This window comes from Ochlerotatus camptorhynchus, unplaced genomic scaffold (genome assembly GCF_037179485.1).
Source record: "Ochlerotatus camptorhynchus isolate MF236.1 unplaced genomic scaffold, CSIRO-AGI_Acam_v1.1 ptg000434l, whole genome shotgun sequence".
Lineage (NCBI taxonomy): Eukaryota > Metazoa > Arthropoda > Insecta > Diptera > Culicidae > Ochlerotatus > Ochlerotatus camptorhynchus.
This window is the reverse complement of record NW_027040920.1, coordinates 2,331,107-2,358,953: the sequence shown is the minus strand read 5'-3', so window position 1 is coordinate 2,358,953 and position 27,847 is coordinate 2,331,107. Positions and strand designations below refer to the sequence as shown.

The 27,847-nt window shown below is 36.2% G+C and overlaps 1 protein-coding gene across 2 annotated transcripts in view; it reads left to right on the top strand.

Annotated features, from left to right (window-relative positions):
• Positions 1-363: 363 nt before the first annotated feature.
• The window catches only part of LOC135711667 (mucin-2-like), a 97,188-nt gene continuing 69,704 nt past the window's right edge, over positions 364-27,847 (top strand). For both annotated transcript variants that reach the window (XM_065234579.1, XM_065234578.1), the window contains exon 1: positions 364-649. In XM_065234579.1, the coding sequence (XP_065090651.1) occupies positions 647-649 (3 nt within the window). In that variant the 5' untranslated portion in view covers positions 364-646. The remainder of the gene's footprint in view (positions 650-27,847) is intronic.

The following is a 27,847-nucleotide window of genomic DNA, read 5'->3' as shown; positions in this document are numbered from 1 at the left end:
GTTGATTCTCTTTCTCTCTTGTATGGCCCGCTCTTCTAGTCGTCGTCGGCGTCGTCATCGTCGTGTGCCGTGAGGATACTTAGCACGTTTACTGACTAAGATGCAATCAACCACCCTGATCCGAGATGAGCACGCGCGCACCTCTGTCGGAATGAAGTTTTGAATGGAGGCATCATCTCTCAGCACAAAACCTCCGCCACCGCGCAGCAGCAGACCCCCGACCAGACCCAGCATTCAGCACTTTGTCGATGCTCTTAGTATGTAGTAGATCTGCTGCCGATCGAGCAGCCCATAGTAGCAGCCGCCGTCTGCGCTGTCGTCTCTGGTGACAAGGGTATAAATAAGCCTTCCAAATCAGCATCGCATTTCAGTTCGGTGGTAATTTTTCCGCGAATAGGTTCGTTCTTTGCGTTTCGGTTTATTAGTTTTTAGTATTATCGGGCGATTCGGAAGATTCTTCGAGCGGGTGTCCTTTCTCGCGACAAACTAAATGAATAATTGATGCAGTCGATGGTTCCAGAGAAGACCAGAGGTGATAACATTTGAAGACTTCCTCGAAGTGCGATTTCGGAGGATCGTGTGAGAATTATTTTCTAGTGGATTTCTGTTCTGTTCAATCATAGAGTCCTGAAGCTAGTGCTTGAAAATGGTGAGTGGCTAGATGAATTTAGATTTGTTTTTATTTTCGGGACAACCGAAAATTCCAATCACGTTCGGTCAAGCAAGCAAGCGGAAAATCTAATCGCGATTATGACTGGGAGTGGATCAGAGGATCAAGTTCTGGAATACTAATTCGGGATGCGCGTGTGATGATCAACCAGTCGGTAGTGCTAGAACGGTTGAAGCGACTTTGATCAGCTGAGGGGACGGACATCAAGCCATAAACTTTATGATGAATTGCAAATTCTGGAGACGGTGCCGGCTGGAACTGTCCGGTTAAAACGGACCATTTGGAAGAGGATGTTAGTGAGTGAACTGGCGAGATAAATTTGTGATTTATAAAAATGCGATCCGTATGCTAATGGGACTGTGACTGTTTTTGTTTGCTCTCTTCACACGTGCTAAAGGGACTAACGGATTGAATCACGCCATTCATCATAAGCGGTTGACGGTTTGGAGGCGGCTTTCTAACAATGTCCGGGAGGGGAGGCCAGAATGCTGTTCTGAATAATTGGAACTTTTTTAATTAGCTGATAGTTTAATTTGTTTTTTATTATTTCTGAGATGGAATGGTTGTAAGTATGTATATTTTTTTTTTTTCGTGAAAAAGGCCAATATAGGGCTTTGTTTGTTTTAAGCATTGTTCATAGTTTATTTTCCTCAGATCTGGACATACACCACTGCTATTTAATCTATTGTGGTATTATCCGTGTCCTTAGATTAGTGTATGTAGTGTATTCGGTTTTGATACAGTTGTCATTCTTGTCTTCATCGCAAGGATACGACTCTATTTGGAAGGTCCCGCTCTATATATCCTTTGGAGTGTTGAAACACCCTCCAACGGCGCGCCCCTTTGTCAGTCAAAATCAGAATCCTAGTCTTAACCACTTCAAACTAGAGAACAGCGAATAATAGATTAGGAATCTCGTAGATGAAAAATGAGTACCAAGCTAATTTTCCCATTGTTTCAAGATCATCCTCGTTGGACAAAACCGAGTCTTGTCACCAATGCTGATAAAATCATTCCTTCTATACTAAACTTAGCTGAAAATGAAGACAACATGAACAGATAGACCAACCACCTGCATGAATTTGAATTTTGGCATAACAACATTCTTTTGATCAAAGCAACCTCTGAGTATCGAATTCAACATTTATTTTGGTTAATTCGTGGCTGGATGCAGGGTGGCCATACCTACCGATTGTCGGGATGCCTACCGACTCACAGACGAATGGTTCAAAACTACCGATTTTTCACTTTTCCTACCGAGAATCACAGGTTTTAAGTAATGAAAAATGTTCAATACCTATGTTTTGTTTACCGTGTAGCCAGTCAATTTGATCGAACGCGATGCGTTTTGCAACTTCAATCCAAATGGATGAGTTTTTTTTGCGTTCAATCGACTTTCTCTGTCTGTCTCCTAGCGGAGATACTATTTTCTGTATCTCCCTTTTTTGGTTCCGTATTCCATTCGTCCTACTCACACTTATTTGTTATGATTTGACTAGAGTCGGTGTATAATGAGTCACGCCAAGAGAAAACAGTTGAACTCGCATCACGGTTTTCGAAAGATTCCCTTTTTTTCACTTGGCAACAGAGGACCTGTACAGCAATTTCAAATGACTTCTAGCGAGTAAAAAAAAAGAGGCTTTAGTGAATCACAAAGATTTTGCCAAATTATCTTAACAAAAAATAGTGGACATTCTCATTACTGATCAATATCAAACGTATTCCATGACAATTTAATGCTTACTGCGTGTTTATGATCATTTCGTTAGTTATATTTTATATTTTATTGCAATACCTTTCGTGGACCTTTCATAGCATCGTAATGTTTGTTTACTTTGCATGATAGGTTTGACAGTTCAATAGGAAGACTTGGCTTCACTCTTGGCGTGACTCATTACACACCGACTCTGTATTAGACTATCCAATGTGTGAGGTTGAAGGACTGATGGCTCGGTTCAAAAGTCCACCATTGTACGTGATTTGTTTTCATCCTTCCCCGCTCACAAAGCTTTTAAGCTTAGGGGGAAGCCTTCTTAAGACAACCTACTGATAACTATCGATAAAAGTTTTGAGAAGTTACCGACAATGAAAAAAAATAATCCGGCCCCTGACTGGATGTTTATTATCGCCTGTGTTGTTGTCAATATTCATATTCATCTTGGTAGAGATTTTGAGGATCAAATGCAAAATGATTATTTTCATATTACACAAACATACACATTAGAACAAAGGATTAAAGGAACAAATGTGAAAATGAAACCAAATTTCAATAGGGTTCTTTAATATTCACTACAATATATTGCAAATTTTTCACTAGCAATCAAATCTATCCATTTGTTTTGACCAGATGACGCATTGATCTAAGAAATATAGAAAAACATCAAATTTTTATCGATGGAACCAATTTTTAGATCCAAGGCCAACATAAGAGCCATTTCATCTTATTTTTTTCTGTGTACTCTCTCGATTATAGGACCGGTATTATCTTCGTATTAAATCCCGATCAAGTATGTCCGGCTGCTTTGATATCGACATCAGAGTCAATCAACACGACTCTAAGCACACATTTTGCAGATTATCCAAACAGGGCCGATATTGAAAGTTAATCCAAGTTGGAGCTTACGGCCATGAGTGAACTTCACAGCAAAAAAATAATTTTGATATCAAGTCAAAGTGGATGCACTACAATCATGTCGAAAATATGGTGTAATATTACTTGCTAAAAAGGACAAAATTATCATTAATACAATGCATGAACTGACATTACACAGCTTTTACTGCATTTGTTTATTTATGTGGTCATAAAAATTACATGAAATTTTCGACATGATTGCAGTGCATCCACTTTGATGTGATATCAAAATTATTTTTTTGCTGTGTTGAGTTAATTTCAGTACCTCTATAATAGGAGCACTCGCAACTATATGACCGTTTACCCGATCAAACATACACACTTAGAAATAACTAATCTTACACGTGAGGGAATACACCTTTGACATAAAGGATGAGACGTAAACAAACATGTCAGTGCTCCGAAACTGAAAAGTTTAGAAGTACGTTAGATTAAGCTGAATTTCGCGTCTATTATGACTAAATTTTATTTCAAAATTGACGCTCGTATATATTCAGTCTCAAAGCACCTAAATTTATATTAATTTTTCTAAGTGTGCAGCGCTGTAGAACGTTTCGTGTCGGTTTTTATACACAGATTGATGGAAAATTATTGCCGCTTACTGAATTGATGATAATATGGAGTTTTTAGGCTCTGGAGTCGACAATATTCAGAATTATCATTTCGCCCTAAATGATTTTGATTATTTTGGTTTTGAGGATCGCTTCTGACTTTGACAATTTTGGGTTGGATAATCAAACAGTGGTGGATATCAAAAAAGGCGTATTCGTTGGTGTATAATAAAATCGTTTGTTCACAGCAAAGAAATTCAAAACGAACGCTATTCATCTACACTGGGTTGAAGCGCTACTCCTTGCGTGTGATGGTTAATGATAAAAACAGACACTGCTTGTCACTATCAACAAGGGCATACAAAGTGAAAAGGACTATGATGTGTTCCTTGGATATCTAACTTAAAAATCCTGTTCCCCTAGTTTGAAGTAGTCAGTACTAGGAATAGGTGGTAGACCTTAATGCCAGTAGCACACCACGAAAAGGTAAACTATCAGGTGTTACTGTTCATAGTTAATTCATTATCTATTTATAGATCGGTTACATATTTGGTTACCGTATAAAAAACTAAAATATTGTTCACTGGGCATATACTTCGATAATGATAAACACTTTAGTTTTGAATTGACTCACTAGGCGATGTTAGTGTGTAACGAAAACATTGTCTAAACATTTGGTGTAGAAACTTATTCCCGTGATATTGTTCGGCGCAGCCAGGATAGGCTGTTTCTGTGCACCACCAATGTAGAGTGCGCTAGGCGATTATGAGAGGAAACGTCAACCAAACCGTTTGTTCACATCAAAATGACATTTTTTACATCTCAAATTAACGCATATTGATATGCGTATCTTGCATATTTCCATCGAGAGAGGTCTTATTTTATTATTTTTCACATATTTGAACGGATTTACAGCATCCGGAAGATCATGACCGCTGGGGAAGCTTTATAAATCTTCACTTTTCTTAACAAAAAATATGTGGAAGCACCAGCCGGATCACTCCAAAATTGATACAGAAAATAAAATATTCCATGTGAATGATGACTACAAGCACCTGCGATGGAAAAATTAACCAGAAAAGGTTAAAACATTTTCCTCTTCCTATGTTTCACGGCAAAATTTTCAGCCCTCATCACTCTTTTGATGGTTCTCTTATTCACCACCAGAGGCTAAAACGATCGCTTAGTTTCTATTGGATTCGCCTATTCCTTTCTGAGGGGGACATCCTAGGAATCAATTTCCACTACTGTCACCCAATTCTAAGGAAGCTATTTCGTTTAAGATAGACTCTATTCAGTGTTGCTCAGCTGAAGGCATATGGCGGGCCATATTGAAATTTTCTATGTGAAGTGCGGGCCAAAAAAGCCAAGGGAAACAAGCCACCCTAGTAACATATAAAACATCTTTTTAAATAGGAATTGGAAAAGCATGTTACATAAATGTATTATAAGTGATGCCGAAAACCTTCCGTGTTTTAAAAGAGCTATTTAAATATTTTCTTACCACTTCCTAGATTTGTTCATCCCCCAAGATGATAATTTTTGGCTTTATCTTTAAAAGTTCTATAAATTTTAATTTAGCAATTACAATACCATAGCAAAAAAAAATAAGAGATTACAAATTGGCTTTACATTGATTGACATTTTTTTCATCATTTCTTCACATTAATTCAACTTAAAAAATTTAGGTTGTCATAAAGTGGTTGAAATGATGATGATCAGGTATAAAAATGAAACTGCAATGTGTTGAATCGGAACCTACCTCACTAATAAAAACCAAAGATTTAAGTAAACTAAAGGAGAAAAATCTATTCTGCTCTTTAATAAGGAAAATCCCAAAGTAGTCATCATAATGAAGTAATGAAATTGGGTTGTTAGCGGAATGCTTAAATAAAACAGCAAAAAAGGGTTATCAAAAGGGGGTGGTTTGATGGTTTTGATAATTTCCCGAGCAACACAATTTGTCATAAACGGGTTTACAAAACTTATTTATGACAATATCAGCGGTAAACATTTACGTCTAGTCACTTATATACAACTTATTTATACCGAAAAAAGCGCAAGAGGTGGGATCTATATATAACATATGCTTGACTTGCGCAACTTATTTATGACTATAACGCAACCTACTGTATTGGACATGTTGTAAATTAATTTCATCCTTTCTACGAATGGAATTTGTTTATCGTCAATTTACACAACTTATTCTTTTGAGGAATTTTATCGTGCGAATGAAGTGCCTAAACTGAGATTCCGTACTGCAAGCATTTATGCGGTTACAAATTTATGGTAAATCTATACATTCTACTTCTAAAAAACTCATTGGCTCTTACAAAAAGCTTAATATAATAAATTGAATTGCATAATAAAATCCTGGATAAAATTCCCCAACTTTCCAAAGAACAAACACAAATATAATATCAACTTTCTTTTTTAATTATCTTACTTTTCTCTGTTACAAAACGTACATGTGATGTTGAAAACACAAATTAAATGTTTTTTTCATTCTGTACATTGCGTCAGCCATATTGTAGTGCAGTTTGTAGAATGCATTGAGAAATTTCATAATTGTTATCAATACATGTTGATAACACGACAAACAAGAACATTACTTTTATCGTATATTGAAGTTATAATTAGGTATGGCAATAGCCTATTTATAACACTTTTATAACTGATTGTGTTTGATGAAAACTTGCTAGCCTTATATACAACATGTTTTCATATGTCATTTCTGGAAACATGAGTACAACTGAAATATAACTTATTAATAACATGTTATAAATAAGTTATATCTCAGATGTATTCATGTTTCTAATAATGACATATGAAAACATGTTGTATATAAGGCTAGCCAGTTTTCACCAAATACAATCAGTTATAAATGTGTTATAAACTGGTAATTGAGACATGCAATATCAAATTATAACTTCAAGATAACAAGTGCTTGTCAGAAAGGTTGAATACTTCACAAACAACAATACAACGCGTCTAAAACAGGATGTGTTAGACGCAATTAAGATATAACTTATTTACAACTGGAATTTTTTTTATTTTTCATGCAAGATGTTGCAAGTGTTACTTGGGTTCAGCCACCTTCCCTTTTCTTGATGCGGTATAAATCTCCGGTCCTGGAAGCTGCTTGAAATCCGCCTTCACATAAGTTTCGTCGTCCATGACGGCACAGCCGAACTTTACGAGGAATATATCGCGAATTGGTAATCAGCAATTTACACGCAACCAATTCGCGATATATTCCACATAAAGTTGATGAGTGTTACAAAACCATATATGAACCTTTCCGACTACCATAACCATTACCATTAAAGTTCTCAAATCATAAATAAAATGGTTTCAGTATAATTCCTTTCCCCAAAATGTATGAAGAAAACAAGAATTTGGAAAGGTAATGGTTCTTAACAACCCATTATTTGTAAGGTTCACTTACAAAAAACCTTAATACATAAGGTTAAAACTTTCTCACACAAACGTTCATGTAAAGTTCCATAACCATTTCAGTTAAAGTTTAGCAGGGACTATAAACAATTTTCAACCATTTTGTGTAAAGCCAAGTAATGGTTCGCATTAATGCGGGTATTGTATCAATGTATAACATTCGGTCCAATTACCCATTTGCCCTGTAGTGTTTCAAATTCGAAATACTGCGACAATACAAATTATAAGAATTATCCAATTAACTCAATTAATTGCGCTGAATCCAAAAATTTAGTCAAAAAATCTCAGTAGGGGAACATGCATAAATGACGTAGCATTTGAGGGGGGAGGTGGGGGTTTCAGAATTTGTGACCGGCCATGTATTGGATATAGCCAAATACGCTACGAGGGGGGGAGGAGGGGTCTTAAATTGATCAAAAATATGCTACGTCATTTATGGATGCTCCCTAGGATAGTATTCTAGATACAGCTAAAACACGATATTTCACTTTAAAAATGTTTGTTTTCTAAAATACAAATATATCCGGCAGTAATAAAGCTATATCAATTATTTTAACGCCAAATTAAATGAGAGAAAGTGTGATATCGATAACTTACATATCATTTTTTCGTTTGATTAGTAGTATTGTTGTAAATTAATAGTTTATTTTTTATTTTTTGCATATTTTTAACAAAAATTGGTGTTTAGCCCTACGTTGTGATGTTGACGGTGGTGGAAATGTGGTAGGCGAAATTTTTTCCGGAGTATAATTAAAACACTGCAATTACCACTTAGTTCACTGTTTTATTGCCTCCGAGAGGCATACTGCCTGCTCGAAGGAATAACGTATTACTCATAAAAATATACACACAATTGCTTCCCTTAAATACTAATTTTGGACAAATTAAATAATTACTATGTCACAATCACAATCCATCGAAATGAACTATACAAAACATAAACAAAACCAAATTCCATTAACAATGCACAACAGCTGTGTAGTGGTACAATCGATAGCGATGACTGTTCTCCCGATGTGGATCTAATCGCTAACACCGCGACGGGGGGCATTTGTGTTTAGTATTTTCAATAGTAGAGCCCGACGCCGATGGCGCGATCGATCAAACCGGCGCACACTGGGCAAAAATTGACAAAATCGCGACTAAATAGAATATCTCGGTTGCCAAACGGTTTCAGTCAACATGTCATACATATTCTCAAAGGAAAAACTCTCCTGAATCGATTGGTGGTAGTCTCATTGGCCGGAGACTTCTGCGTACCGATATAGAGGGCCGAGATCAACCCGAGTTCCCGGTAATGTACGAAATGCCACTATCTATTGACATAATTTTAGACTTTACTTAACGTATATTGCTGGAAATTGATAGTACTAAGTATGTATGGTGTAAATACACCGTATACGCTCTCAGGAAAACTCTACAGGCCTAAAGGAGGATCCGGTACGACCGATAAAGTGGCCACATTATAAAAAAATGTCCTAGAATCTTGCGATTTTGTCTATGTTGTGCAGAATCAAGAGATCAAAGCGTATTTAACTTGGAATACATATTTTGGAATATAGTGGCCATATCCTGATTCTCCGGATACTCTGGATTGACCAATGAAGTAGTTACATTATAAAAATTGTGCTAGAACCTTTCAATATTTTCTATGTTTGCTCAGAATCATGATATGAAAGCAAATTTTATAAAGAATTTAAATTTTGGGGTAATCGAGAGGTTCTAGCACAATTTTTTTAATGTGGCCACTTAATCGGTCAATCAAGATTATCCGGTGAACCAGGCTATGGCCACCATATTCCAAAATATGTATTCCAAGTTAAATACGCTTCGATCTCTTCATTCTGAACAACATAGAAAAAATCGCAAGGTTCTAGGACATTTTTTATAATGTGGCCACTTTATCGGTCGTTCCGGATCCTCCTTTAGGCCTGTAGAGTTTTCCTGAGGGCGTTTATGGTGTATTTACACCATAAATACTTAGTACTATCAATTTCCAGCAATATACGTTAAGTAAAGTCTAAAATTATGTCGATGAATAGTGGCATTTCCTACATTACTGGGAACTCGGGTTGATCCCGGCCCTCTACCTCGGTACGCAAAAGTCTTCGACCAATCGATTCAGGAGAGTTTTTCCTTTGAGAATATGTATGACATGTTGACTGAAACCGTTTGGCAGCCGAGATATTCAATTTAGTCGCGGTTTTGTCACTTTTTGCCCAGTGTGCGGCGCCCCAAAACGAATGTTTAGAGTTAATGAGCTACTGATCGGATTCAGTTGCACGTCGTGCACCACAGTGGGCCATATATGCCAAGTGCATCGCCCTCGTTCCAAACAACATACACCCTAATAGTAGCTCAGCTTTACTCAGCTATTACGACAAAACGTTCCTTTTCAGGGCCACCATAAATTTGTTAAAGAGTATTTTCTGGACATTTCTCAAGGTCATTAATCGTTTATCAGTTCCCATAAGGTTCAATCTAACATACCGTATATTTATAAGACAACCCACAATTACAAAAACCAAAGTTGGTCGCGGCATGAAAGTGGTTTGATTTTGATCCAGAGATGATAGATTTGAATTTGTAAACGCCAATCGATTGGAAACTTTTCTACAAATGAGAATAAGAATATCAATTTACAAAAGGTCACTAATGGAAATTGCACGAATGTGCAACTGTTGCGATGACGATCAAAATTATCACAGATTGCCTGCAAAAATCGCATTCCTTAACACAGATTTAAAAATCGAATTCCCTCCTGTCTCGCCGAACGGTGTTTACTCAATCACCGTGCGTGATGAATGGTGGTGTCCGATCGTCATCAGCAGCAGCAGTGCTTTCGGCGCGTGGCATTTTCCAGTACATAATGAAAGGCTGCCCGCAAGCAGCTAGCTATCAAGGCTGCCCATAAGAGCCCTGGATTCACCGAAGAAAGAGGAAGAAGCCGCACCGCTACTGATCGGATTCAGTTGCGCGTCGTGAGCCGCTGTGGGCCATCTATGCCAAGTGCGTCAACCTCGTTCCAAAAAACATACAGCTCGTCAGCTTCATCAGTGTTGAACACCCTAATAGTGGCTCAGCATTACTCAATCATCACGACAGAACGGTCCATTTCTGGACCACCATAAATTTGTTAAAAAGCTCCTTCTGCAGTTAACAAACAACATTTTTCATATAAGACCACGTAGTCCTACGTCACCATTGCGTACAACCCCATAGGGCTGTCCCTTGTAGTTTTTTTTTTTATGTATGTATAGTACAAATAGTGAAAATAGAACAATTGAACAATTAAGAAATTAAACAAATAAAATATGAATATGTCGCGTACTAATCAGAATCGCGAACGGATGGGATGAATCTATATTCTCTCGCACGGACATCACAAACTAACACTTCTTCCTTGTGTGGCACGTTTCATTAGGCACCTAGATTCGCCTCAATGCATTACCAATGCATGAATTTGTATATTGTGTGGCAAGCACAATGATACTCTATGCCCAGGGAAGTCGAGAAAATTTTAAACCCGAAAGATTCCCTCGACCGGACCGGGAATCGAACCCACCGCCTCTGGCTTGGTAATACCGTGCCTTCACTGACTAGGCTATGAGACCCCGGTAGAAAACTCATCGGTAATATTAAAAAAATGCAGCGGTTGTACTAAAAAATTGATTTACTTTTTTTTTCCCTTCACTTGTTTTCCGTCGATCTTGTTTTCCGTACTGAATACCAGAGCAACCAACGCACTATGGTCAAAAATGGGTCCAAAATTACCCAAAATTCAATATCTCAACAGCACGCTGAATTCCAGCCACGAAAAACATTTTTTCCGAAGGGAAATCGTCTGGGGAATCGATTGCACGTGGTTTCATAGACCGGAGAGCCTTGTAGGTATGTGTTTTGAACCATTTTACCCCATTTTCCCCTACTTTTTGGAGGAAATGTTTTTTCACAGCTCTATTTTTCGTAAAACATAAGCACTTTATGCATGGTTTTAGAATACTATGTCTTTAAACAAGAGTTCACGAGATATTAGGGTAATACGGGGTACACTTTATAGGGGAGTAAGGGGTAAAAGTGAAAATACAATCAATGTTTTTTAGTATCATAATATTTTTTTCTGAAAAATACTTTTAATTAACTTTTATATGGTATTTTGAGTTCCGTCATCGGCCAAACAGTTCAAAAGTTATAAATTTTTGAACAAAATCGAAAAAAAATATATAAATAGTTACCCTAATGACAAAATAAAAAAAAATGCTGCGATAAGGAACAAAACTACCAATTTTTACAAAATTCTGAGAACCACTATATCGTTTTGCTGTATACAGACAAAAAAAGTGAAAACTCTTTAAAAACAGATAGCAGTAAATTAAAACTTATTTAACCCCAATTAACCTTAACATTTCGAAAAAAAAATCTTATTATTGCAGGCAACCTTTGGGGCATTCAAACAATCGCATCGTTCAACATTTTTATGAATTAAAATAAATTTAGCGAGGGTTCACTTTTACCCCTTACTCCCCTATAAAGTGTACCCCGTATTCCCCTAATATCTTATGAACTGTTGTTTAAAGACATAGTATTCTAAAACCATGCATAAAGTGCTTATGTTTTACGAAAAATAGAGCTGTGAAAAAACATTTCCTCAAAAAAGTACGGGGAAAATGGGGTAAAATGGTCGAAAACACATACCTATAAGTCTCTCCGGTCTATGGAACCACGTGCAATCGATTCCCCGGACGATTTCCCTTCGAAAAAGTTGTTTTTCATGGCCGGAATTCAGCGTGCTGTTGAGATATTGAATTTTGGGTAATTTTGGACCCATTTTTGCCAATAGTGCGACGCCAGGGAGCCAGCTCCTACACCTGAACCCTACCATATTGACCCATCAACTCATGGACCGGGGACCAACGGCTTTACTTCCCTTCCGAAGGAAGGCGTGATCAGAGATTTTATGCCTCAGAAATACCCCACAGGCACCGACTGGGATTGAAGCCCAGGCCTTTTGGGGTGAGAGGCAACCCGAGTAGCACACTTGCATCACAATAAGTTACATCAACTTGTTTATGACTGAAATAAGTCGTATATAAGTTTCTACAATTGATATGTGACAAACGTGCTACTAGGGAATCACATTTACCACTAAACCACCGGTGCCGCAGTTGATTTACTGTTGGTATCGATTCCATTTTGACACAAACGACACCATTTGAAATATTTAAAGAGTTTTAAGGATATAGATTTTAAACAACGAAAAGAACTAAGCACAAAAACAAGTGTACTGACCGATCGCGGTCCTACATCAACCTTCCGTTCGTGCCCCTAGGCACAGACACAGTACTTTTTTTTCAATTTCATATCTTTCATGTAAGCTTTGGGAACTTATCTAATAAAATTGGGGAAAATTATATAAGAAAGGTTTTGTAAACCTGTTAGATGACTAGAAAAAAAAATTGGGTTATCTTTGGATTACGATAAACAATTTTCGATTTAAAAAAAAAATTATTTTTGCTTTGATTTAACGTAATTCGATATAACGTAACGTTGCTTTGTATCGAGGTACGACTAGGTTCGAGAAACAGCTAGCGAATTCAATTTCCTTTTAATCTGTCAAATAAAGTTGAAATTTGGTTTGATTAGATGAATTTGAGAAAATGATACATCGAGCATAATATTTTACAACGAATACTTCATAAAAAATGGATTCTTGAATAAAAAAAAACAAATGACCTGACAAAAAATTTCGCATGAAAAATTCAAATTTAATGAAAATGTGATTGTTTCTTCATAATTTTTTTTTTCTGTTTGTCTCTCATTACTGAAACTTGATTTTTGAATTTTTGTACGTTTAGAAAAGATTAAAATCACTCAAAATAAATCTAGATTCAGGATTTAAGGTCTTTTGAATAGATTAATTCTTTAGAAAGCAAACTTAACTCATTATTCAAGATTCTAAGCTATGAACAAAATATTTCTGAACTTCAAATGGAAAGAAAGTATATTAACGACGATCCGCAATAAGATCATACTATAGAATTTATACAGATTATTTAACAGATTTTTGTCAGCCAGAAACAGATTAAAAAAATTAATTACGGTGAAAATACAGATTGAAAATGGAAATAATGTGGCAACACTGCGTTGTCTTTGAATTGGTGCGATGCGTTCTATTCCACTCATACGTCGTGTCCGACGCTTATCCGTCCGTTGCTCGAAAGCAAATAACGAAAAAACCGATTTGATAAGCGTTTTTAGTATCGCTGCTTTCTCCCTTCCTTCCATTGGTGAAATGGTGAGAACAACCCAGCATTGAGCTCGCTCATGGGAGCATGCGCCATGTGTCGTTTGTTTGATTTGCGCTCTATTGTTGCGTCCGTGTTTGGGATTTTTCGTTACATGGCTGAATTTTGATTTTTTTTTTAATGTGACCCCCAGTGTAGAAATTAAAGACGTAGTCCTACGTCAAAATATGACGTAATTTTTTTCCCAGCGACATTTATTGCTCAAATCAACGATTACTTATCATTTGTTGTTAATTATATTTGTATGGATTTTGCTGTTTATAAAATGGATTCCACTTAAATAGCTTCATTTTGCCAGGCTTTAGCGATCGTTTGTCGTAATGGGTTGTTGTGATGAGAGGAGCTCAGTGGCTTAGCAGCAACCAATTTTGCTTACCGAGAATAATATTGTGGTTTCAATCCCACTGTTTGGATCATTCCTATATTTTTTAGTGCACAAACTTGATTTTCCATGAATCAGTTTCATTAGTTTATGCTTCATTGTTGAACCCTATATGGATCATTAGCAATGTGTTTATGGATAATTCGTACAATTTACGTTCTTTAAATACTAAGTTTTACATTTTATAAATTGTGTTGCTAAATTTTACAAAAAAAAAATGGATCAAAGTGCCATTTTAATGTATCATTAACACTTTTTTAGGGAATTTCACAGGAGGTTTATGGATCATTTGGATGTTTTTAAGGAGCGTTTATAATTTTTTTTATGGATCATTTATTAATTAATAGGGGAAATGGCTCTAATGTTGGCCTATGGATCTAAGATTGGGCCCATCGCTAAAAATCTGCTATTTATCAATTTTATCTAGATGAACGCGTCATTGGAATGGTACTAATGGATATTTTGGATGCAATTGAAAATTTGGTCGATTGCTGAATTTATGTATGGGCCTAAATTAGGGGCATTTAGACCGACATAACATCCATTTCCCCTGTATATGCAAAAATTTGTTTGCCATTAATGGTTGCGTATTTGTCCGTAGGTAATATTTTAAATAGCATCCCCATCTAACAAATTTAGAAGCAGACTAGCTTATACAGCCAAAATTTGCCTTATGCAGCTAATTTTTGCCTGTATAAGCTGATCTGCAGCTAACATTGTGTGTTGGGTAATGTGTATTTTTCAATCATTTTAGCTATACATGTGTAATGCATGGAGAATTCAGGCTTAGATTATCGCAACACATAGGCCACGCAGTTTTTCGAGACAGCATTTCATTAACCTCTGTTATCCCATAGACTGCGCTTAGCTGAAACTAGAACGCAATGAATATTGTTAATGGAAATCAAGACGCGATGCATTTTGCACTAAATCTTTACATTATTATGTCCCAATCCACTGTCAAACTTAAAATTGCAAGCACTCACCGTTCCCATATCAAATTAACAAAACATCACTAAAGTGTCGAAGCTTCCCGCTGCCACACCAACCACCAGGTTCGTCACCTTCCGCGAGTTCAACTCTCCCGCACCACTCACTGCCTATATTAAAGGTTCAAGCTAAATTCATCCGTATCAGTGCAAACGAATCGCCCCTGCCTACCAACCTAGTAGGCCCACTTGTTGCAAGCGAAAATGGGCCACAAAATTCTGCAATCATCAACATCACCACCGATCGCATCACCGTCCGTCCGTCCGCCCGTCCGTCAACAGCAGCAGCATAATGGGGTTCAACCTTAAAATTACGTTGTTTGCACGTTCATTGGTAGCAAGTTCAGCGCACTGTTTTCAAAGAAAATGAATTCTCATAAATATTTACATGACGAGAGTGTTTACTTTGCCTAACAGCATCATTACTGCAGTGTCCGTCGGTATCAACCTAGGTGCGAGCAGATGAGGAGGAGACGTGCGTCCAAAGTGATAGGTCCGCTGTAAAGATAGGCTGAAACGAGTGGCGAAGGGCCGTCCCGCTTGGAACGCAGATTTAGGTGAGATAAATTGAGTCGACATGTCACGTGTGTTGTCTGGGCACGGTTCAATCTGCATTTGGTTGCAATCTGTTGAATTATGCTTGTGAGAGAATTTGTGCTCTATCGTCACTCAGATTTGAATGACGACACGGCCCAGTTGATCGTTTGAGAAATGCATCAAAACTGATGATAATAAATATGTCAGGGAAAATATCACGCCGTGCTCTTATCGTCCGAACGAGGGGCCGAGCAAGTTACGCAATCGCTGCATTTTATACTTTAAAAAAAAAAAACTAAATTCGATACCGCTGGACGACGTCGTTGGGCCGCGTGAATAATATCGATGCATTTTTGTCACGGCGGTGGCGTCGGCCACGAACTGGTTTCGTTGGAGTTGTGTTAAGGTTGGTCAAGGCTGGTGGACGGTCCCAGCATCCAGCAGCCGAATTTGGACCATCACAGATCATTTTTCTCTGTCGATATCCGATGTGACCTTCGGCATTACACTTGCCATTATGGCTTTGTTTGGTTTTGGGGGCTTCTTTTGGCTGGCCACCGGTTTTGAGAGGCGAGAAGCATGTGGGGTGTGCATTTTAATGCATCGCAAGTTGCATAAGTCGAAAATCGTCTCGTGGTTCAGGATTCGCCCATTATTTTTGCAGAGCATCAAAGAAAGAAGGCCGATTGAGCTGTTATTAATGCAGGAGATCGCAAACTCATCATAAACTGATTGCTGGCAAGGTTGCAATTAAATTTGTCATTTAACTGGTGATGGACTCACTTATTGAACTGGGGATCGAGTTTTGGTTGCCGTTTAATTATTTTTTTGGATATTATATAGGTTTGCCCTTCATCGGATAATCATGTCAAACGATTAGCCTACTTAAGCCTGATAGCTTCACAGCAAAGAAAAGCATTGGGAAATTCCATCATTTTCGTTTAAAACATGTAAAACAGGAGTAAACGTGTAAGTCTACATTATTTGACATGGTACACACGATACACATTGAAAGCTTGGAAATTTACGTTATGGAAGCAGTTACATACCAAAAGCTGTAAAATTACATGTACAATTTAATGACATGCTCCATTTCTAATAGTGTGAAATAGATTACAGAAATGTGGGTGGTCATTAAGGTAAAGGGAGAGATCTTAGAATTTAAGTCTTCCAAGTTGAACGTTATATATGTAGTACCTACACACTTAAGAAAAAGCATGTAAACTTAGGTGCACTGAGACTGACATATACGAGCGTCAATTTTGACATAAAATTAAGTCATATTAGCGCGAAATTCAGATCGATCCATTGGCGTAGCTAATGGGGATGCCAGGAGGGCCAGGCCCACCAGAATTATCTAGGATCTCTCTAGATTTTTTTTGTTTTTTTGACTCACCGGTATTCTGTCAAGCTTGTTTTCTAAAAATATTGGAAAAAGATATCAAAATTCTAAGAAAATCACATATTTTTTAATTTTTCAAAGAAAATTCACGTGCAAAAACATTTTTTATAAGTCATTATGGCATAAAGTTGGACTCAAAAAACCACAAAACATCAACTTTTCGGTTTTTCTGAGAGTCTAATTTTTTTTCATGATGGGATAGAAAAAAAATTTTTGCATGTAATTTTTGACAAAAATCTAAGGAAGAAACTGATTTTCTTGGATTTTTGATAATTTTTCCCAATATTTTTAGAAAAATAAAAACGTACCGAAAATATTTTTTTTTTATTTTTGGGCCGGTGAGCTTCCCCTTAAGTTTGATGCTGCTATTTAACAGTGATTAATAAAATTGAACCACCAACAAAGGTTTTTTATAAGTCCATTATGTTGATTACTTTTGTTATGTTCTCGACTAGAAGAAACAATTTTGAGAAATTATATTATATCAAATCGATGGCAATAAGACGTCTTCAGGCTCTACAAATTGGCCATGAGCTCAGGGATTTTTCTTTAAATTGTGGGAACTTCGTAAAACTTCAAACTAAGAAGTTCAGGGAAGATCGTAGAAATTAAGTAAACTAGGTAGAAATTATGGGAACTTCATAGACCTTCAAAAAAAATCGTAGAAAAAAGGAACTTGGAAAAGTTCTGAAAACTGCGTATAAGTAGAGAATTCATTTCAATTTGAGGAGCTTCGTAGAAGTAAAAGGAACATTATTTTATTTTAGGGAAGCTCATTATTGATCGGGAACCTCTACATAATTTCAGGTTTTTTAAGCCTCATGGACTTGGAATAGTTGTGAAAATTACGAATGAATTCAATGAATTTCGTTCATGTTCGTGGAAAATCAACGAAAAACGTAGAAGTGCAGCAAACTTTGTAGAAGTTTTTCGAATTTCGTAGCATTTTGAGTAGCTGCGTAAAATTTCATATAAGTGTAAGATATTTAAAAACAAAGTTCAGGGAATTTTGTAAAAGATCTAAAAATAGTTTAATAAACTTCTAAGAACTTCAGGGATCTTCGCTTCAGCTTAGGGAACTTCGTAGCAGTTTGTCAAAGATCTTACTCCAAAAAAGCTTCATGAACTTCTTGGAGGTTTTGGGGACTTCGCTAAATTTCAAGGAACTATCCAGATATTCAAAAATATTTGTAGATGATGGGTGCCTTTTCAGAAGTGCAAAGATTATCAGACATCTTCCTAGAATTAAGAGAGACTAACAAAGTATAACATTTGGAATAAATTCAGGGAACTTCGAAAAAGTTGAGATATTTAGTAAAACTTAATGGAGTTTTGTAGATGTTCAGGAAACGTTCCATAAGTTACAGGATATACTTCCAAACATCCTTCCTAGGAAATATCCGAAAGATCTTCATATAGTCGAAGATATTAGTAAAGTTTACTGGATATTTTGTAGGTTGTAGGTTGATCATGAAGTATTCAAAAGTTTTACAGCTAATGGAATCAGATTTAATCGTGAATGATGAATCTTGATTGTATGCTCATATTTGTAAATTATCTTTAGAGAAGACCTGTGCCTTAGCTATATTGTCAAAAATTTGCACTCCAGCAGGTGAATTCCGGGCAGAAATTTCAATTTCTGCATATACCTAATATGCATAAATTTCTTTTTTTTCGATGAATTTTATGCCCGGAATTTAGCTGCAGGATAGTGTTTGCATGGATTAGCGTACACAAAATTTCGTGCTTTTTGTGTGTATTTTTGAATAAATAAAATACATGAAAAAGCTCTTACCAAAGAACGTGTTAATAATAAATTGATACCAAATGGGTTTAACCACAACTGACTAAATTAAAATATTAAAAATATCCGTACTTTTGTAAAAATAAGTTAAATTACTATCTAGTTATAAACAGGGACAATCATTCAAGTTTAGAGTTCATTCCTTTCGATTAGAAATATAGTTAAATCTTGATTTTATATATAACTCCGAATGTTAGTTAGTCCGATGCATCGAATAAAAAATTGTTCAGGATAAATGCTTTATTACAATTTTTTTCTCATCAAATATCAGAATCTTGACATTTAAAATCCGTTTTCATAAAAACCTGATGAAATTAAATTATAACCTGATAATGCGAGAAATGCTGTGAGTCTCAGAATCTAGGCAAGTTTCCTAAGATCTTGAATTAGGAATTTTTAAGACCAGAAGAGTCAAAACTCGTCCAAGCCTACACGCTACGAAAGAGACATGTAAATTTCAGTGCCCTGAGACCGAAAATCACTTCAATCAAACGCCTTTTTCGTCGCTATGCTACAAACATGCTATGTTTGTTTACGTTCCATGCTTTACGTCAAAACTGAATTACGTCTCGTGTAAAAATAATAATTACTAAGTGTGTATGATATCGAAAACTTGTTTAAATCCATTAAATTTATTTGGAGCAAAATTTCGTCGAATTTTTTTATCAGGCACATTTATTATGTGAAGTTTTTTTGTTGAAACCATTGACTAGGTCAAAAATATTATAATTATTAAAATTCTAATGGTTTTAATATTTATGTACTAGATATTTTATTAAATGACTGTCTAGGAAGCATCTTGCAATTTTATCTTAGTCTTAAAATAAGGACAATTGATTTAAATTCGTTGATTTTTATTAACATTTTTATTTGGAGAATTTATGCTTAAAATCTGTATCAGAGATAGCCATTTTTATAAGTTAGAAAATCTTGAAAACATATGGGCTTGGGATCCCAAAACTATTTTTTTTTAACATTCACAATGTTAAGAATTGTGCACATGTATGAAATTGGTGGATTTGTTAGTTATTTCAACGTTTTTGGACAATGCTTGACGTTTCTTATTTTTTCCAATAGTTTCTTGTTGAAAATCTATAGTTGGAAGCATTGCTATTCCGATGCGTAGAAATATTTCTGATCGATTGATGATATAATTTTTAAAATTGGTCCAAGGGCAGCTGAGTTATTAACGTTCAAGATCTTTCATAGTTTCGTTACATGTTCCATTTTTGGTTTTCACAAATTGTACCCCCATATAGAAATCACAGACGTAGTCCTACGTCAAAAAAAATTGCATCTTGAACATTTTCCTACGTCCTAAATGTATTAAATTTATTCTGTGTGCACCTTGATTACCTTGAAACTCCTAGAATTTAATTTTGATTCCTATGCCTGAGATTTGACTGATGGTGAAACATTCAAAATCTTAAAAAGCTAGTTACAAAATTCATGAAATTACACAACTCTGAAAATTTTGTTAAGTTTGAGATGCTTACGTTTACAAGATCCGGACTGTGATTGCATTACAAAAACCATGAAGAAACGATCATTGCTTGTTCAAAATCAGTAAGCATTTAAGGCTCTCCCAATCGAGGTCCCAATCGTTGTTATGGAATAAATATAATCAAATTTATTGTTTCACCATCAAAATAATAGTAAGCCTCAATGTCATATTATTGGTCAGTGAAAAAAATGTACCCACAAATAAGTTGCCTTGACACAATGTGAGTGAGTTTTCATTTAACCGCAAAATTTAAAAAGTGTCGCGAGCCCCTCTTAGGCCCCCTTCAGATAAATTTTTTAGCTACACCAACGGATCAATCAAACGTATTTTCGAATTTTTCAGTCACGGAGCACTTAGTTTTACATGACATGTTTGTTTACGTTCCATCCTTCATGTCAAAGAAGGATTCCGTCACGTGTAAGATTAGGTATTTCTAAGAGTGTATATCTGAAATATATTGAATTCAAAAAATCATGAAAGCATGACTATTTTTTAAGTGACAGTTACTCCAATTCACCCAATGTACAGGGTGTACTGACAGGTGGTATCTACAAGCCATTTGGTGCTACCAAGCTAAACATGCTCCTATAGTTGCGGTACGTTAGAAGCGTTAGGTTCCTATAGTTGTGTATGGAGACTCAATGCACAATTATAAGAATCTAACGCATCTAACGTGCCGCAACTATAGAAGCGTTTACCCTACTTAAATTGAGCTTGCTTCGAAACATCTTTGATTTTGTTGAGGTTATATAAACCGGTCAGTGGGATATTTGAATGCAGAATCAATGGATATTTTCGTCATAGAACAGGATCATTGTTTTCTTCGTTTTGAAAGACTCACTGACAACTCCTTGATATGCTTTGTAATCAAATGTCACTTGGGCTGTGGAGCCCTGGAGGCAGGTGTTGATTTGATGATTCTCCGCATAGATGTTGCAGTAATTGACCATTTCCTGATGGAACGCACTGTGGCACTGGGTAGCATGAAATCTTTAATTTGACTTTCGGGCTTCCCCTGCTGAGCACTATATTACTGCAGGGCACTTTTGATCCGGTTAACAGAGGCTAAATAGCAGCACTTCTATAATCTCCCTCGGTGTCTTATGGACTAGCAACCAACTGGTAAACACTTGTGTGGCGTACATTTTTTCTCAAAAAATATGTTGTACCCAACTTGACAGAGAACTACTTCGGCCCAGAAAACATCACATATATCTATGATTTCGGCGTTAACGAGTCAATTATATGTTTAATACGATAGGGTAGGATGGAGCAAAACGCACCGTTTAAGCAAAATCGTCAATTGCTGGCGATCGGAAGCTAAAATCAAGGAGAAAGTAACGGTGTACGGTTTATTACCATGTTTTCTACGAACATCGATTAATTTCAAACTACAAAACAATTATTTTTCATGATTTTCAAGGTAATTTATAAATCGGTTCCAGATAGCGGGGCAAAACGCCTGATTCATGGTGCAATATGTGCCCCAACATTGGGGTAAAATGCACCGAATGGTAGACAAACCATAACACCTGCAAGTAGAGAATGCAAAGGCATGAGGTACCTATTAATGATTATTCTTTTATGTTACATCAGAAATAAGGTCTCAATGGAGTGTAAAACTGGGATTCATGAAGCAACACATCTAATAAATATATGAGAAGTAAATTCGTTCCATTCTTTTGCGATGTTAAAAGTTTAATTTGCAATCATGTTTTGCACAAAATGTATTTTTTTTAAGGAATCAGTAGGTCAATATATAATTTTATGACCAGGAATTGTTTGTGAAACCTCCAGTTGAAAGCAAACACAAACCGCTACCCGGAAAATGCATCTGATAAATAGTTATCGTTGTTTTTTTTTTTTTTCTAAAAGTGGACATTTTACCCCAGGATGGGCTGTTCTCCCTTACTCAAGTCCAACAGCTACATCACCAAGTCCTTAAGAGCGCTTAGTATAAATATTAACACCTTTTTTCGAAAACAAAAGAAGCGAATCGAATCCAATTTGACATTCCATTTAAATTCATCCGTAGGACAAAGTGAATCCAATGGTATTTAAATACGTTGGCAGAGTTTGGAATCAAGAAGCGGCGTTAGATTTAAAAAAAAATCTCAATAATTTGTGACTCTTTATCAAATATTACGGTACGTATGGAAAGGTAAATCAATTTAAAACTCATCTTCAGTAAAAACATTACACTTTTTGTAAAAATCTGATCGGACAAGAGAGGTAAAACGAGGGTTGTGCTTAGTTAGCCTAAAATTACATTTAAGTCTTACACTGGTTTTGGTGAATCTACTTATGTTACCCATTTTTTTTTCCTCTGTTCGGGACCTAACACTACTGCGACCAGTAAATTGATCTATTGTAGTATATCCCGTGTCCTTGGTTTAGTGCATGTCGTATTACTCCATCACTATTGAGAAGTGATGAAGTATTCAATTTTTTACAGTTGCCACTCTTGCATTTATCGCAAGGATCCGACTCTAATTGAAAGGTCCCGCTATTTATACCCTTAGGAGTGTTGAAACACCCTCCAAAGGCGCGCCCCTTTGTCAGTCAAAATTGCATTCCTTAGCAACAAAATTAAGGTACGACACCGATAATGATCATGCATCAGAGCCCTAGTCTTAACCACTTCAAACTAGGGAACAATGAATAGAAAATTAGGAATCACATAGATGAAGATAACCAACTCATTTTTTTCCTTGTTTCAATATCATCCTCGGTAGACAAAGCCGAGTCTTGTCACTATCAACAAGGCATAAAAAGTAACAAGGACTAAGATGTGTTCCTTGGATTACTGAAAAATTCTGTTCCCCTAGTTTGAAGTAGTCAGGACTAGAAATCGGTGGTAGATCTTACATACCGTAACGTACCACGAAAAGGTGATCTACCCACGTTACGGGGCTGTTACCCATGAACAGCACGAGAATTTGGATGGTTAAAGGAATGATGTAAGAAATGTAGAGATGTAGAAAGGAATGTATATTTTTTTTAAATATTTTTTTTTAAATTATAAAATAATTTCCTAGAGTGATAACAGGTGTCGGAGTATTTTCAGATGGATTGGTCGATAGTTTTTATCAGCTAAAGAACTGCGCATGTTTTAAAGAAGGAGGCAACTTTACAAGAGATGATATTCGGTGCCGGTGCTATAGTGGTAAGCGTAACTGCCTCTCACTCAAAAGGGTCTGGGTTCAATCCCAGTTAGTACCATCGGGATTTTCTGAGGCATAAGATCTCTGATCACACTCAGTACGGAAAACAAATCAAGGAAAAAAAGAGAGATGATTAACTGTGTCTTAGTTTGGATTGCCTACTTGCTTCACTCAGTATGCTGAGTTTTAAATGTCTTGACCCTTTGACCTTTTGTTCTTTTGTCATTTCGACATTTTGTTCTTTCATCTTTTGACTTTCGACCTTTTGCCCTACAACCGAGTTTTCGATACATTCAGAGACTAAAACATCCTGTAAACTCCATAGTCGCTATCGTCAAACATCTATTTTAGGTTTATATAATTCCATGGTTTTCAATCTTTCAAATTAACAACAACAAGCTGCAAAAGCAAAAACACTCCGAATCTTTAGTGCGACTTTCTTCATCCTAGAGATAAGTTTTGAAAAATATAATTTTTTAAAATGATCTTAAACACTAGTAGCCAGTGCTGCAAAATCTCGACAGTACACGGTGATATTGACAATTCTGCTTTGGTCACTCATTTGAGCTAACAGTCATAGTCAAGGAAAACCATGTCAATTGTCAATAACAATGCTGTTAGTGACGAACATATGTAGATTTTTATATTAACTAAATTTGTAACGAAATTAAATGACTTGAGCAAAACAACTACATGGAGCCATTTTAGTGAATAAGCATCTACGTCCTGAACTACTTGGATAACAATAATGTGACACAGAATGTACTAAATTACACGATTTTTTACCAGGTGAATCTTTGTCATTGACGAAAAAATGAATGAGATTTTGACGAAGGTTTTTTTGATGATCAAGTCTGTCAGTGACTATGTGACGAACAATTTTGTCAATATCGCGCGAAAGTCTGTCAATGACAATGACAAATCTCAGCACTGCTAGTAGCAATAAGCCTGCATACACATAACATACATATGTGGAACATGAGCCTCAAAAGTTGAAACTGTTTTTTTTTTTATTTGAAGTCTTATACATAAACATCGATCTGTCTTAGCATTTCTACCTGTTTCCAAACGACCCACATTGGGACGAAGTCAACAAAAGTGGGACAGTCTGCATCGTACTCTCTTGCAGTGCCGATCTATTTGCTTTTTGCTTTTTGCAGTGCTCAATATCACCTATAAAAGTTCTACTTTTTGACTCTTATTCCTCTTCGATCCTTGTTTGGACCCTACCCGAGGTAATCCTGCTTGGAAAATTTCTCTTCGATCTATCGGATTCTTATAGTAATCTTCTTGGAAGTCGATTTGGAGAAACTTGGTTCTGCCGCCATGACACCTAAGCACAAAAGAAAAGGGCAACCTTTTGATCCCCATTCAAATCAATTTGATATGCTCACGGATGATGGGAATGATCCATCATCCAGGCAAAATTCCATTAAACATTCCCGGCTTAATGCCAAAAATGAAAAGGTTCCCCCTATTGTTGTAACCATTTCCGATCTCCATGCTCTTCGTACGAAACTTTTGAACTTCGTTCAATTTAAGTTTTCACTTCAAATTGGCTGTCAGGAATGCCGTGAATTGGCTGAATCCTTGGACGAATTCAAACGTATTCTCAAGTACCTTACTGAGAAGCAACACAAGTGTTTCACTTACGACACCAAAGCTGAAGTACCGTAAAACGGGCTAACATTGATTGTTTTTTGAAATATATTCTAAATATTATTAACAGCAATTCATGTTTTCCAAATTTTACTTTATTAAAACAAGTACTGATGATCTTAGTGCCATTTCGTTAGTAATATGTTTAACGGAAATTAAATTACTTGCACTATTTTTTTTTAGTCTTGTGACCGAACATCAGTATTTTGATTTTGAGTTACTTTGATAATGCTCGATGAATGTAGAAGAACATGCATGAAACTCGAATAATTTAGTTCTTGAAATATGAAACATTGCAAGAGTATGTAATCAGAAAACATCATAGCCAATAAGGATACAACATTGAATTTACGATGGCTTTATAGGAAATACATGTCATAAGGGGTGGTTTGAGTGCTTTTCCAAGCAGGTGAAGAACAAGAAAATTGTTTTTTCAATATTTTTGTAAAATATGTTACACAATCTCTATCAAAACTGTATACCATTTCAACGGAAATACCCTTAGCTATAATATGCAATCAATGTTTATAGTTCAGAAAAAGCACAGAGAGTAAATTTAATCATTATATTCTACTATCAAAGTTACCCGCATTATCAAACATACCCCGTTTTACGGTAATCAAAATGAAAATGAAATCCCGTCCTGGCGATTCGCGCAACGGGATTTCTAATGATTTTTATTTAGTTCACTTAAAGTCTACAGAACTAAACAAGCTTAAGGCCTTCGAAAAAGCTAGCCTTATGCTCCATGTTCGGGTCAAGTGGGAACACTCCAGGAGGACTGGAGGAAATTCCAAAACCTCACCCAGTGCCGAAAGTGCCAGGGATGGGGTCACGGAACAAAACATTGCTACATGCCAGCTAAATGCATGAATTGTGGTGATTCCTCTCATGCAAAGGACGACTGTCCTGTGAAAGAACATCCTTAGAAATGTAAATCGTTCAAATTACGCTGAAAACCACACATCCAATTTTTGGTAATGTAAGACTCGCAAAGCGATCCTACAATCTAGACTAACATTTGAAAAGGGGGTGATTCCAAAATGACCATATCGAGAAAATCTCTTCCGAATTTTGATGACCTTTCCATTTTTTGGATGATTTTATAAGCTTGATATATATGTAGTTAATGTGTAATCTATCATTATTAGACTGGCCAACATTTACATCTACGGGAGATTTTTTGTCTTTTTTTAACGGGCCAACTCTTAGAATTGTGCCATTAGGTGAGAAAACTATTCTCTAAAAATTTCAGCTCATTCGGATGTAACACGAGCTGGCGCTTTTGGTTTAAAGTTAATATGGGGATTTTTTTTCGAAATGTATGGAGAACTAACATCCCTTCACTCTTTCGTGCATAAAACTGGTTCAGCAAATTCTTTTAAGCTTGTAGCTTAATCTATGAGAAACAACTTTGTTGAAGTTAATATTATGGAGATATTCCTTCTTCAATTTATACGTGCATTTTGTTCGTATATTGCAGCAAAATACAGGCAGCTTCTGCAACGTATCAACTATTTAGATTACCACTAAAATAATAAAAGTTCGTATTTTCCACCGGCCAACATCCAGTTTCGTATCAGTATGCGGGATAACCACTCTCTGAATGTTTCAACTCTTTTTGACGTTACTCAGAATGGCGCTTTTGGTTTAATGTTCATATAGGAGATTTGGTTTAAATTTTCATGTACAAAATGCTTATATATATTCAAAAGCGAATATCTCAATAATCTCAATATCTAACCGGATTCGTAACGCAGTCTTCAGCAAAGTTGTTACTTATTATTTGAACTACAAGTTTTGAAAATCTTAATCAATTCGAGAATAAGGAAACTTTTTTATGATCGATAGAGTGTAGGAGTGCCGCTTTTTCATGTATTTTATCCAAAATCCCCATACAAAATTCAAACTAAAAGCGCCAGCTCATCCTACATTCAAACTAAAACTTTTAGAGAATGGGTTTTCACCTAAAGGCACAAATCTAGAGGTTGGCCCGTGGAAAATTATAACTTTTATTTTTGTGGACCAGTCTTATCATCATGCATCACTAAAAACTAAAAAAAAAGCTTTCTTTGTCGTGAAATTGAGAAGAAAACATCATACGCTTTGATAATTTCTTACATGTTGTTACCCTCCGGATCTTCCACGCTTTTAACTGCCAACACTGACTGGTGATACGTCGTGGAAATACACCCTCGGGAATTTTCGTTTATTGTTCCGCCTTGGTTCTTCGTTCACAAATTTTGTGAGAGTGGAATTACGCCCGGAGATTTTTTTTTCGTCTTCTTTTTGTTCGTTGATTACACGTGAAATATCAATCGGATACATTTCAAATGAATCGGGCGTGATTAGATACTACAGAATCAGTACGTTTGGCATATTAAAACAATACAATTCGTAGCTCTGGTGCAAGGCGTAACAACCAGATGCATAATAGAGTTGAAATTTGAAAATACGCCATGTAAGAAAAAAGTTTTTGATGATTTGAAGTGATATTATCTTCTACCTTTTCGTCATAAGCCACAGGTATGAAACGCTCCACGTTCCCTGGTTGTAATTTCTCTGCTGTTAACAACGGTCAGCGAGTAATCAATTCTACATTTGTACCCGTAGGTACAAACAGGGTTCAAGCTTCAAATTATTCTTCTATAAATGCTGCTAACAATGTTCAGCAAGTAAATGGAGGACTTAGGAAGCATCACTGCTCCTAAAATGGATTTTTTACAGAAATCATTAATTGACGTGATTATTGATACGCTGAAGACCAGCTCCATGTTTGATGCTAAGTATTC